Source organism: Melanotaenia boesemani, chromosome 9, assembly GCF_017639745.1.
Source record: "Melanotaenia boesemani isolate fMelBoe1 chromosome 9, fMelBoe1.pri, whole genome shotgun sequence".
Taxonomy (NCBI): Eukaryota; Metazoa; Chordata; class Actinopteri; order Atheriniformes; family Melanotaeniidae; genus Melanotaenia; species Melanotaenia boesemani.
In genome coordinates this window covers 2,617,642-2,630,034 of record NC_055690.1, presented here as the reverse complement: position 1 = coordinate 2,630,034, position 12,393 = coordinate 2,617,642, and the positions used below count along the sequence as shown (strand labels likewise).

Below are 12,393 nucleotides of genomic sequence, written 5' to 3'. Positions count from 1 at the left end.
AATCCTAGAAATGAGTGAAGTAATCTAGGAATGAGTAAAGTAATCTAGGAATGAGTAAAGTAATCCTCGGAATGAGTAAAGTAATCTAGGAATGAGTAAAGCAATCTAGGAATGAGTAAAGCAATCTAGGAATAAGTAAAGTAATCCTAGAAATGAGTAAAGTAATCTAGGAATGAGTAAAGTAATCTAGGAATGAGTAAAGTAATCCTAGGAATAAGTAAAGCAATCCTAGGAATGACTAAAGTAATCCTAGGAATGAGTAAAGTAATCTAGGAATGAGTAAAGTAATCCTAGAAATGAGTGAAGTAATCTAGGAATGAGTAAAGTAATCTAGGAATGAGTAAAGTAATCCTAGGAATAAGTAAAGCAATCCTAGGAATGACTAAAGTAATCCTAGGAATGAGTAAAGTTATCCTAGGAATGAGTAAAGTAATCTAGGAATGAGTAAACTAATCCTAGGAATGAGTAAAGTAATCTAGGAATGAGTAAAGTAATCCTAGGAATGAGTAAAGTAATCCTAGGAATGAGTAAAGTAATCTAGGAATGAGTAAAGTAATCCTAGGAATGAGTAAAGTAATCTAGGAATGAGTAAAGTAATCCTAGGAATGAGTAAAGTAATCCTAGGAATGAGTAAAGTAATCTAGGAATGAGTAAAGTAATCCTCGGAATGAGTAAAGTAATCTAGGAATGAGTAAAGCAATCTTGGAATGAGTAAAGCAATCTAGGAATAAGTAAAGTAATCCTAGAAATGAGTGAAGTAATCTAGGAATGAGTAAAGTAATCTAGGAATGAGTAAAGTAATCCTAGGAATAAGTAAAGCAATCCTAGGAATGACTAAAGTAATCCCAGGAATGAGTAAAGTTATCCTAGGAATGAGTAAAGTAATCTAGGAATGAGTAAAGTAATCCTAGGAATAAGTAAAGTAATCCCAGGAATGAGTAAAGTAATCTAGGAATGAGTAAACTAATCCTAGGAATGAGTAAAGTAATCTAGGAATGAGTAAAGTAATCCTAGGAATGAGTACAGTATCATCTGATTAGGAACTGTGTTATATTAGAAGGTAAAAGTGAACCTGAGCAGGTTTCCTGGTGTTTTATTAGAGGTGTTATGCAGGCAAATATCTCAGGAATCGGCCGATGATGATGATGATGATGGACACCTCTATCAATGGTCAGAGTCAGGAGGATTTAGGGATAGCCCCACATTCACCGTAGAAACACCATGAGGACCCAGAAAGAAGTGAAGCCCAAGATAGTCTATGATAGGAAGAGTGAACCCTTCACTATAAACCTCCTTCATCTCCATGGAAACCAGCAAGACCTTCATCAAGTCAAGTCAAATCAAATCAAATCAAATCAAATCAAATCAAATCAAATCAAATCAATGTTTATTCATATAGCACTTTCACATACCAAGAGGTACCCAAAGTGCTGCACAGGTAAAATAACAATACATAAAAACATCAAAACAACACATACATGTAAAAAGACAGTAGAATAAAGAATAGAATAGTAGAACAACAATGAAATAAACAATAAAGGAGAAAAGATGGTACAAAGCCTGGCCTGATGATGGCGCTCTCTGGATGTAAAAAGATGAGTTTTTAAAAGAGATTTAAATCCATTCGAGGTTCTGGCAGACCTCACACAAAGAGGGAGACCGTTCCAGAGTTCAGGGCTGCTGAGGAAAAAGCTCCGTCTTCCCGAGTCCTGAGTCCAGTCCTGGGAGCTACTAACCACATAAGATCTTCAGACCTCAGAGCTCTACAAGGACGGTGATGGTGCAGAAGCTCAGACAGATCGGGAGCAGCCAGACCATTTACACATTTAAAGTAAACTCAAAGAGAAGCAGCCAGTGAAGGGAGCACAGAACTGGAGTAATGTCCTCCCACAGTCTGGTTCCTGTTAACAGGCGGGCAGCTGAGTTCTGGATCAGCTGTAGCCGGCGGAGGAGAGACTCTCAATCCAGAATAAAGGGAGGTGCAGTAGTCCAGTCTAGAAAAGATAAAAGTGTGAACGAGCCTTTCTAGAGCATCAGGAGGAAGATAAGGCTTGATTTTACTAACAAGCCTCAAATGATAAAAACTGGACTGGACTACTGCACTGACCTGCCTGTCAAATTTAAGGTTAAAATCAAAGACAACCCCAAGATTTTTAGTAAAAGGACGGGTACAAGAGTCCAGAGAGCCGACAGCACTGCTGCATCCTGCCAGCAGGTCAGTTTTCCCAACAGTGATGACCTCTGATTTATTTCCATTTACACAGAGGAAGTTCATCTCATCCATGTTTTAATGTCCTGCAAGCAATTCTCCGGATTCTCAATTCTGTAGATTCTCCAGCAGATTTTAAATGCAGATAAATCTGGATGTCGTCTGCATAACAATGAAATATCACGCTGTGTTTTTTTTAAAAATAGACCCAGAGGAGGTAAATATAGTGAAAATTAAATAGGATGGAGCCTTGAGGTACCCTGTAAATAAGGCCTGATGCACAGAAAAACTTCTTTCTCCATTTTGACTCAAACCATTTGAGGACTGTGCCGTTAATTTCCAACAGACTGTTGCAAATGAATGAATAAAATGTCATGATCCACCGTATCCAAAGCAGCCGTGAGACCGAGGAGAATTAAAACAGCAGAGGCTCCAGAATCAACAGTTAAAAGCAAATCATGGCAAACCCTGAGAAGGCTGTTTCAGTGCTGAGACACAACCTAAAACCAGACTGGAACTCCTCATGGAGGTCGTGTAGTTCCAGGTGACCCTGCAAGAAAACAACTGTCTCTAAAATCTTAGAAAGAAAGCTTAGAAATTGGCCTGAAATGTGGGAGAAGGTTAGGATCCAAGTTAGATTTTTTAAGAAGAGGTTGCACAGCAGCATGTTTAACAGCAGCTGGAACACAAGCCAGGAGAAGAGAAGCATTAACAAAACTAACTACCAGCACTAAATACCTCCTTCAGGAGTCTGGGAGGAGTACTGTCACCTGGAGCTATGAAGGCCTCAGATGTTGAACTAGTTCAGAAATCTGAGACATTCACAGGTTCAACATGTTCTAAGATGACAGAAGATACAGGTGAAACAGCAGGATCAGGGGGCAACATGAGGGTAAAAACCTGACAGCACTCACTTTATCAATAAAAGATTTTACAAACCTTTCACACAGAAAAACAGAAAGAGTCAGAGGAGAGGAATCATACGGCTTCAAAGGGATTCATGATTCATTTCAATCAGAGGCAGAGTCAAAGGAGAACACGGTAGCAGTTTTTAAAGCTGGAATCAAACTTTTCACCACAAACAGCAACAGTAAGACCTGGTTTGTGGTTCTGGCTGCTAGCTCCAGAGTTTCTGTCCCACCGTGATGAGACAGACGTCTCTGGAACCAGCAGAGTCTCTGCTTTCATACGACTCCTGGTTTGTGTGGAGAAATGATCAGAAGCTCTAAGTGGACAGAGCTGTTCTCATGGTTTCTTACATTCACATAGAACTGCTTGTGATCAGTTAATTTATTATTTAATGGTAGTTTTCCCCAGTCTTTTTCTTTTTGTTATTCTTTCCTTATTTTTGTTCTATCTAATATTAAATTTATTCAGGTATTAAGTGGTAAAACTTCATGAACTTTGTGTTCATCTCACTGAATTATTGGGTTTTTATCACCTGCTATAATTCTAAACTAGAAATATGGAAACTGATGTAAGTGAATCATCTGGTAATGTAGAAATAACGACAGACATATTTTAATGATAAAATCTCATTCCTGAAGGTCAGCATAGGGCTGGAGAGGAAAGGTAACATCACACACCTGAAATAATTCCAGTGATTGGGACCATTATTCCCTGAAAGTCAACATGACTCTGTCTTTGTGTGTCCCCCTTCCAGGTCAGAGTGGTATGGGCCGTTACCATGGCAAACATAGCTTTGACCAGCTGAGCCACCAGAGAGCGTGTCTGGTCCGCTCGCTGAACATGGAGAGTGTGAACTTGGCGCGCTACCCTCCCCAGGACCGCCGGCGGGCAAGCAGGGTCCGAATGGCCCTCCGGACGCCTCTGATCGACACGTCCAAGAGGACGCTGGTCTGGGCCGTGGTCGCCACCGTCCTCGGTCTCGGTCTGTTTGTCACCCTGCTGGTCATCCTGCTCATCGCTGCCGGCCTCAACTGCACCTGCTGGTACTGGAGAGGATTCTATAACTAGGACCGTTTCATTGGCAGAGATCTGTCCGAAAAGAAGAAGACAAGGAAACGTGTCATGGTCTCGTTTTACATGAAACAGCGTAACCCTCAGATCTAACGTCGATTTGCTGTGTTTGTTTTCTATCAGATGTCTTTGTTCAGCAATTAGCCAAATATGGAAAATACCAACATAATTCCTCCATATTTAAAGTTAATATTCACTTCATGAGGAAATGTTAACGTGTGCTCATTTTGTTGGAAGAATAAAAAAAATGGTTTCTATTCGACTGTTTTTCATTTTTTACAGACTTTTTTTTATTTCAAGCAGTTTATAAAATCTCTTCATTTGAAAGTCTTTACGTCTGTATTGTTAATAAGTAATTGGTTCCATAAAGTTGTGTCTCTGCAGTGATTCATAAATCTCATCAGGCCATATTTTACTCCAGTAGAAGATAAACAACATATCAGACGTTGAAAAGGAGACATTTCATCTTTTGATGGGAAATATGAGCTGTTAGTGAATCACGTCTGCAGAGAATCATTCCTTTGTTGAATCATTCCTTTGTTGAATCATTCCTTTGTTGAATCGTTCTTTTGTTGAATCATTCCTTTGTTGAATCGTTCTTTTGTTGAATCATTCCTTTGTTGAATCATTCCTTTGTTGAATCGTTCTTTTGTTGAATCATTCCTTTGTTGAATCATTCCTTTGTTGAATCGATCTTTTGTTGAATCATTCCTTTGTTAAATCGTTCTTTTGTTGAATCATTCCTTTGTTGAATCATTCCTTTGTTGAATCGTTCTTTTGTTGAATCATTCCTTTGTTGAATCATTCCTTTGTTGAGTCATTCTTTTGTTGAATCATTCCTTTGTTGAATCGTTCCTTTGTTGAATCATTCCTTTGTTGAATCATTCCTTTGTTGAATCGTTCTTTTGTTGAATCATTCCTTTGTTGAATCGTTCTTTTGTTGAATCGTTCTTTTGTTGAATCATTCCTTTGTTGAATCGTTCTTTTGTTGAATCATTCCTTTGTTGAATCATTCCTTTGTTGAATCGTTCCTTTGTTGAATCATTCTTTTGTTGAATCATTCCTTTGTTGAATCATTCCTTTGTTGAATCGTTCTTTTGTTGAATCATTCCTTTGTTAAATCGTTCTTTTGTTGAATCATTCCTTTGTTGAATCATTCCTTTGTTGAGTCATTCTTTTGTTGAATCATTCCTTTGTTGAATCGTTCCTTTGTTGAATCATTCCTTTGTTGAATCATTCCTTTGTTGAATCGTTCTTTTGTTGAATCATTCCTTTGTTGAATCGTTCTTTTGTTGAATCATTCCTTTGTTGAATCGTTCTTTTGTTGAATCGTTCCTTTGTTGAATCATTCCTTTGTTGAATCGTTCCTTTGTTGAATCATTCTTTTGTTGAATCATTCCTTTGTTGAATCATTCCTTTGTTGAATCGTTCTTTTGTTGAATCATTCCTTTGTTAAATCGTTCTTTTGTTGAATCATTCCTTTGTTGAATCATTCCTTTGTTGAATCGTTCTTTTGTTGAATCATTCCTTTGTTAAATCGTTCTTTTGTTGAATCATTCCTTTGTTGAATCATTCCTTTGTTGAATCGTTCTTTTGATGAATCATTCCTTTGTTGAATCATTCCTTTGTTGAGTCATTCTTTTGTTGAATCATTCCTTTGTTGAATCATTCCTTTGTTGAATCGTTCCTTTGTTGAATCATTCCTTTGTTGAATCATTCCTTTGTTGAATCGTTCTTTTGTTGAATCGTTCCTTTGTTGAATCGTTCTTTTGTTGAATCGTTCTTTTGTTGAATCATTCTTTTGTTGAATCGTTCTTTTGTTGAATCATTCCTTTGTTGAATCGTTCTTTTGTTGAATCATTCCTTTGTTGAATCGTTCTTTTGTTGAATCATTCCTTTGTTGAATCGTTCTTTTGTTGAATCATTCCTTTGTTGAATCATTCCTTTGTTGAATCGTTCTTTTGTTGAATCGTTCTTTTGTTGAATCATTCCTTTGTTGAATCGTTCTTTTGTTGAATCATTCCTTTGTTGAATCGTTCCTTTGTTGAATCATTCCTTTGTTGAATCATTCCTTTGTTGAATCGTTCTTTTGTTGAATCATTCCTTTGTTGAATCATTCCTTTGTTGAGTCATTCCTTTGTTGAATCATTCCTTTCTTCTGGAACTCGAGTTGTACCTGCACTGTTGTAGTGAGACTGTAATATTTGTGGGCTGATCTATTAAATATATATCATCTAACTTATTCATCAGAAACCTTTTTTACATTTACTGCTACACTTTGGTCATCGCTACCAGTTGCCAGGCTTTCTGTCTTAAAAGTTTATTTTCTGTAAACTGGGCGGCGTGGCTCAGTGGGTACCGTGGTCGTCTTGCAGCCTGAGGGTTGCCGGTTTGATCCTCAGCCTGTTAAGCTCATGTCGAGGTGAATGTGTGTGAATTTTGTGATGTATGTTGTGAAGCACTTTATAAACAGAGACCCTTTAGTTTCTGTGTAAAGAAGTACATCATGTTGCCACCAGGTGGCAGCAGAGAGCTGTAGAAATGTGAGCAGCTCATTCTGGGAAAGAAAAAGTGTTGCTTATATGCATATTCACTGGTTTTTCAAAGAGCATCTGGCTTTTCCTGTTATTTGATTCTGTTTTGGGTGGATTTCCTATGTCTCTATATTCCAGATGTTTTAAGAAAAGCTAACGAGAACGATGGTTCTTATATTCAGTGTTGATAAGCTCAGAGGAAAAGTGGATTTGTTTACTATTTTTTTTCTTCTTGTCTGCTTCATTTTGTATAATATTATTATGCCTGACATCATTTTATTTGCCAACAAATTATTTAGTAGCCAGGCTGGTTTTCTTTTACGATAAGCAAAAAAGGGAGGAGTGGATATAGATGTTGGCTCTCGTCCACGTTGCCCTCAGCTTTTATCATACTCTGAGAGCCATGCGCTTAATTAGCACGAGGGAAGAGGAAGTCATGAGATGCACAGACTGGAAATCCTCTCAGGCTACAGGCCGCCATTTCTGCTGCTCCTGCATCCACATCCTAATCTGCATCTGATGTATTTGTGTGCGTACAAGATACTGTAATAGTATATTATTCTGCTTTGTCTCTTCTGAATTCCCTCTCCCTTTTTCTTCTGAGCTCTAGACTGACAGCTTCATCGCTTCATAGGTTTGTGGATGTCCAGGACCTCAGCTTGTAAACCAGTTAAGAGACATGTCCACCGTCTCGGCTCCCTCCAAACCGCTCCCCCTCCCTTCCACCTAAATAACTGTTGCTTATTAGAGGCATTCAGTCTGGACATGACCGGAGACAGAGATAGATGTTTGTGGCTTTCACAGGAAATCAGAGTAGATTTTGTTGGTTCTTTTACAGTTTTGTTGTTATAAAAAACGTCAGATGAGGCATGAGTAAAGGTTTTTGACCTGCTGTGGTTCAGGAGGTGGTTCTCTCATCAGAGTTGGTTTGACTCTGGTCTCAACAACAATGAGGACAAAACACTGAATGAGCTGTGTGATGGGGCTCAAACCTCTGGGAGCACTCAGCCAGTCCCACCTGAACCCTGAATAACAAGGTTCGCTCAACCAACAGTCCTGTAACTAAACCCTCCTCCCTCACCTACGTCCTCCTCAGTTTGATGGCTTCTCCACCATCTTTGCCATGATCCTTCTCAGACTTTTTCTTATAAATTTATTTACTTTATTTTTTATTAGATTTTACATAAACAAAAGTACATTTTTAAAAATATAATCTATAAAATAAATTTCATGAAAATATTCATTTATAAAAATAATAATTTTTATCTTTTTTTTTTGCATTTTCTCAAATTCACATATAAAAACATTTGATATTTTATGACATAATTTTTTCTTTTCTTTGTTTTGGCTGCATGGTGGTGTGGTGGGTACTGGTCACTGGTTCGAGCTGCGGCCGGGCGGAGGTCTGAACAGTGGCCTTTCCAGTCCGGTGCCAGGACAGAGAACCAGGGCGGGCCCGTTTATCAAATAAAATTTTGACTTTATAACAGGACAAATTCCAGTTTAATAATTAAAATTTTGACCCATGTCGAAGCACATTAGGTACAGAATACAATTTTTAAAAGAAAGTCTTTTTCTTTTTTTTTCTACTATTGAAATAAAAAAGAAAAAAACAACCCAGACAATTAAAATGGGATGTAGCAGGACAGATTTAACAGACTTTATATCAATAGGTAATTTTACATCTGAGCAGACAAGAATTACATTCAAGGATTCAAGGATTCAAGGAACTTTATTGTCATACCAGCTCACATTTACATGTTTATGGTACGAAATTAGAACTGAGGTCCCGGTTTGAGCCATAAGAAGGAGGGCAATAAGTGAAATAAAATAAGACATGAAGAAAAATAGAAATATAGGCTAAATATAAATAGAATATAAGCTAAATACAATAGAATATAAACAGCAAAATTTTTAAATAAAAATAACAGTAAACACTAAAGAGCCCAGTTTGCATGTGCAGCCTAGATACATATGTGCAAGTATGTATGTGCATGAGGTAGTGATAGTCCAAAGTATAACACTTCTGATATTAATATTAATGATATTGCACTTATATGGACAGCAGGTAAACATGTAAACATGTGGACAGGAACTCCCCTGGGGGGAGTAAAGTGTTTGCAGTGCAGGTCTGTTTGTCGGAGTGGGGGGGGTGGATTCAGTCGGGGTGGGGATGGGGGGCAGGGTAGCAGGGTTTGGGCTGGTGTTCAGAGGTGGGGAAGTAGGGTGGGGTCTACAGGGCATGGCAAGAGTTCAGTAGTCTGACAGCTTCAGGGAAGAAGCTGTTCCTGAACCTGGTGGTCTTGCTCCTTATGCATCTCAGCCGCCTGCCTGAGGGGAGGGGTTGGAAAAGTCCATGTGCTGGATGGGTGGAGTCCTTCATGATGCGGAGGGCCCTCCCCCTGCATCGTGCTGTGTAGAGGTCTGAGGTGGTGGGAAGGCTGCTCCCCATAGTCCTCTGTGCAGCCTTTACCACCCTTGCAGAGCCTTCCTCTCAGCAGCGGTGCAGTTGCCGTGCCACACGGTGATGCAGGTGCAGAGGACGCTCTCCACCGCACAGCAGTAGAAGCTCCTCAGGACAGCGCTCCCTAGTCCGGCTCGCCGCAGCTTCCTAAGGAAGTAGAGGCGCTGGTGTGCTTTCCTGACCAGCTGGGAAGTGTTGGTGTTCCAGGTGAGGTCCTCGGTTATGTGCACACCCAGGTACCTGTAGCTGGAGACCACCTCCACAGCTACTCCTCCGATGTGCAGGGGAGGAGTAGGGCGCTTATCCTTCCTGAAGTCCACCACCATCTCCTTGGTCTTCTTCACATTGATGCAGAGGTTGTTTTCTCTGCACCACTGCACCAGGTGTTCCACCTCCTCTCTGTATTCCGACTCATCGTTGTTGTTGATGCGTCCCACAACCGCTGTATCATCTGCAAACTTCACTATATGACAGCTGGGATGTCTCGCCGAGCAGTCATATGTCAGCAGAGTGAACAGGAGGGGGCTCAGCACACAGCCCTGAGGAGAGCCGGTGCTGAGGGTGATGGAGGAGGAGGTGGCATTATGGATCCTGACAGTCTGAGGTCTGTTGGTCAGAAAGTCCAGGACCCAGTTCCCCAGTGTGTTACTCAGACCAAGGGTGGAGAGCTTCTTGACCAGTGTCTGTGGGATGATGGTGTTGAAGGCAGAGGAGAAGTCCAGGAAGAGCAGGCGGGCGTATGAGTTTCTGCTCTCCAGGTGGGTGAGGGTTGTGTGGACCACTGATGAGATGGCGTCATCAGTGGAGCGGTTCTTTCTGTATGCATACTGATGTGGGTCCACGGTGACGTTGATGGAGTCTTTGATGTGGGCCATAACCAGCCTCTCGAAGCACTTCATGACTACCGGGGTCAGGGCTATGGGTCGGTAGTCATTCAGGCCTGTCACTGTGGGACACTTTGGGAAGGGGACAATGGTTGCAGTCTTTAGACAGGTGGGAATGGATGCCAGCGACAGTGAGGTGTTGAAGATGTCCGTCAGCACCTCAGCCAGCTGGTGTGCGCAGTCTTTCAGTACACGCCCTGGGATGTTGTCTGGGCCAGCAGCTTTGCGGGGGTTAATTCCTTTAAGAGTCTTCCTCACATCAGCAGTGGACACACAGAGGGGCGTGTCACCAGGTGGTGGTGTTAGTCTATTGCAGGGAGGGGGGGAGTCAGGGTCCTCAAAGCGAGCGTAAAACCTGTTTAGTTCGTCTGGCAGGGAGGGGTCCTGTGGACATTGTGCATCCTTGGTGTTGTAGTCTGTGATGCACTTTATGCCCATCCACATGCTCCGGGGGTCGTTGGAGGTGAGGTGACCCTGAATCTTCTGAGCGTATGCGGCTTTGGCCCTCTTGACACCCACCGTCAGATCTTTTCTCGCCGTTCTTAGTGCTGATGTCTCACCTGCCCTGAACGCAGCATCCCTGGTTTTCAGCAGAGCTCTCACCTCAGCATTCAACCAGGGTTTCTGGTTTGGATAGCAGGTAACTGTCCTGGTGGTGGTGACATCATCAGTACACTTGGAGATGAAGCCGAGGACGGAGGAGGTGGAGGTGTGGAGTTCCCCAAGGTTCCATCCTGGAGCCTCTTCTGTTTAAAATCTACATGCTCCCACTGGCACAGGTCATGAAGAAAAACAACATTAGTTACCATAGCTACGCAGATGACACACAGATATATATTACAATGTCACCAGGAGATCGAAGTCCCGTACAGGCTCTTGGTAAATGCATTGAGGAGATTAATGACTGGATGTGTCTAAACTTTTTTCAGTTAAACAAAAACTAAACTGAGGTGATGGTCTTTGGTGCAAAAGAGAAATGATTAAAGGTCACCACAGAGCTTCAGTCTTTTACATCTAAAAACCACCAACCAGGCCAGAAATCTGGGTGTATTGATGGACTCAGACCTTAAAACACGTTAAGGGGATTACAAAGTCAGCCTACTATGAGCTTAAGAATATATCAAGGGTAAAACATCTGATGTCTCAGCAGGACCTGGAAAAACTAGTCCAGCTTCCATCTTTAGTCGGCTTGATTATTGTAACAGAGTTTTTACAGGTTCTACCTAAAACATCAGTCAGACACCTGCAGCTGATTCAGAACTCTGCTGCTCCAGTCCTCACTAAGACCAAGAAAGTGGACCACATCAGTTCAGTTCTGAGGTCTTTACACTGGCTGCTGGTCCATCAGAGAATAGATTTTAAAGTTCTGCTGCTGGTCTAGAAAGCTCTGAATGGTTTAGGACCAACATACATCAGAGACCTCTTGACCCAGTATGAACCTACCAGTACCCTCAGGTCATCTGGATCCAGGTTCTTATCAGTTCCCAGAGTCAGAACCAGACATGGAGAAGCTGCATTCAGCTTCTATGCTCCACATGTCTGGAACAAACTCCCAGAAAGCCTCAAATCTGCTGAAACACTCAGTTTATTTAGATCCAGGTTGAAGACCCACCTGTTCTCTGCTGGATTTCAATAGTTTTTATTTAAAAGTCAAAATCTACATCTGGTTCTTTTAAGCTGGAATCATGTTTTAATATTGTCTTTCCCCACCCTGAAATTTTATTTCTTGCATTTTATCTATTTTATTTTAGCATCTTCGTTCTGTTTTTATTTCATTAATTGCATTTCTTTTAATCTTTTTAATCTTTTTTTTAATGCACTTGTATTGCTTTCTGCACCCTGCTGAAATGAAGCGCTTTGAATTGTCTTGTACATGAAATGTGCTATACAAATAAATTTGCCTTGCCTTTAACAGACATTAGAACACTGAATTTATGAATAACAAAGTCATTCTAGTAATTTCAACCAATAATCAGACTTTAGAATTAAATGGCAGGCTGTCAGAGGCTGAGATCAGTTCATAAAAAACCTAAACAGCAACATTATGTGAGAGAAGTTCGGATCCATGAATCAGATTTTACACAAAACATCAGAGCTCAGATGTTTCCTTCAGGCTCCTATGTGCATCACAGCTTCCTGATCATAGTGGATCCCAAAACATTTAATTCCAGATTTCTGAAATTGTAAAATCAGTTACTTTAATTACAATATCACCGCTAATATATTCCGTGTTCACATTAGTCAAATTCATCCTGTGGTCCAGATTGGACTCTCGGGTGGGCCAATTTTGGCCCTTGGGCCATAAGTTTGACACCCTTGGTT

At 40.8% G+C, this 12,393-nt stretch overlaps 1 protein-coding gene across 1 annotated transcript in view; it reads left to right on the top strand.

The window, feature by feature from the left end:
• Nucleotides 1-4,782, top strand: part of LOC121646568 (aldehyde dehydrogenase family 3 member A2-like) — a 27,097-nt gene extending 22,315 nt beyond the window's left edge. The window contains exon 10 of the mRNA XM_041995623.1: nucleotides 3,873-4,782. Coding sequence (XP_041851557.1) covers nucleotides 3,873-4,186 — 314 coding nt within the window. The 3' untranslated portion in view covers nucleotides 4,187-4,782. The remainder of the gene's footprint in view (nucleotides 1-3,872) is intronic.
• Nucleotides 4,783-12,393: the final 7,611 nt, after the last annotated feature.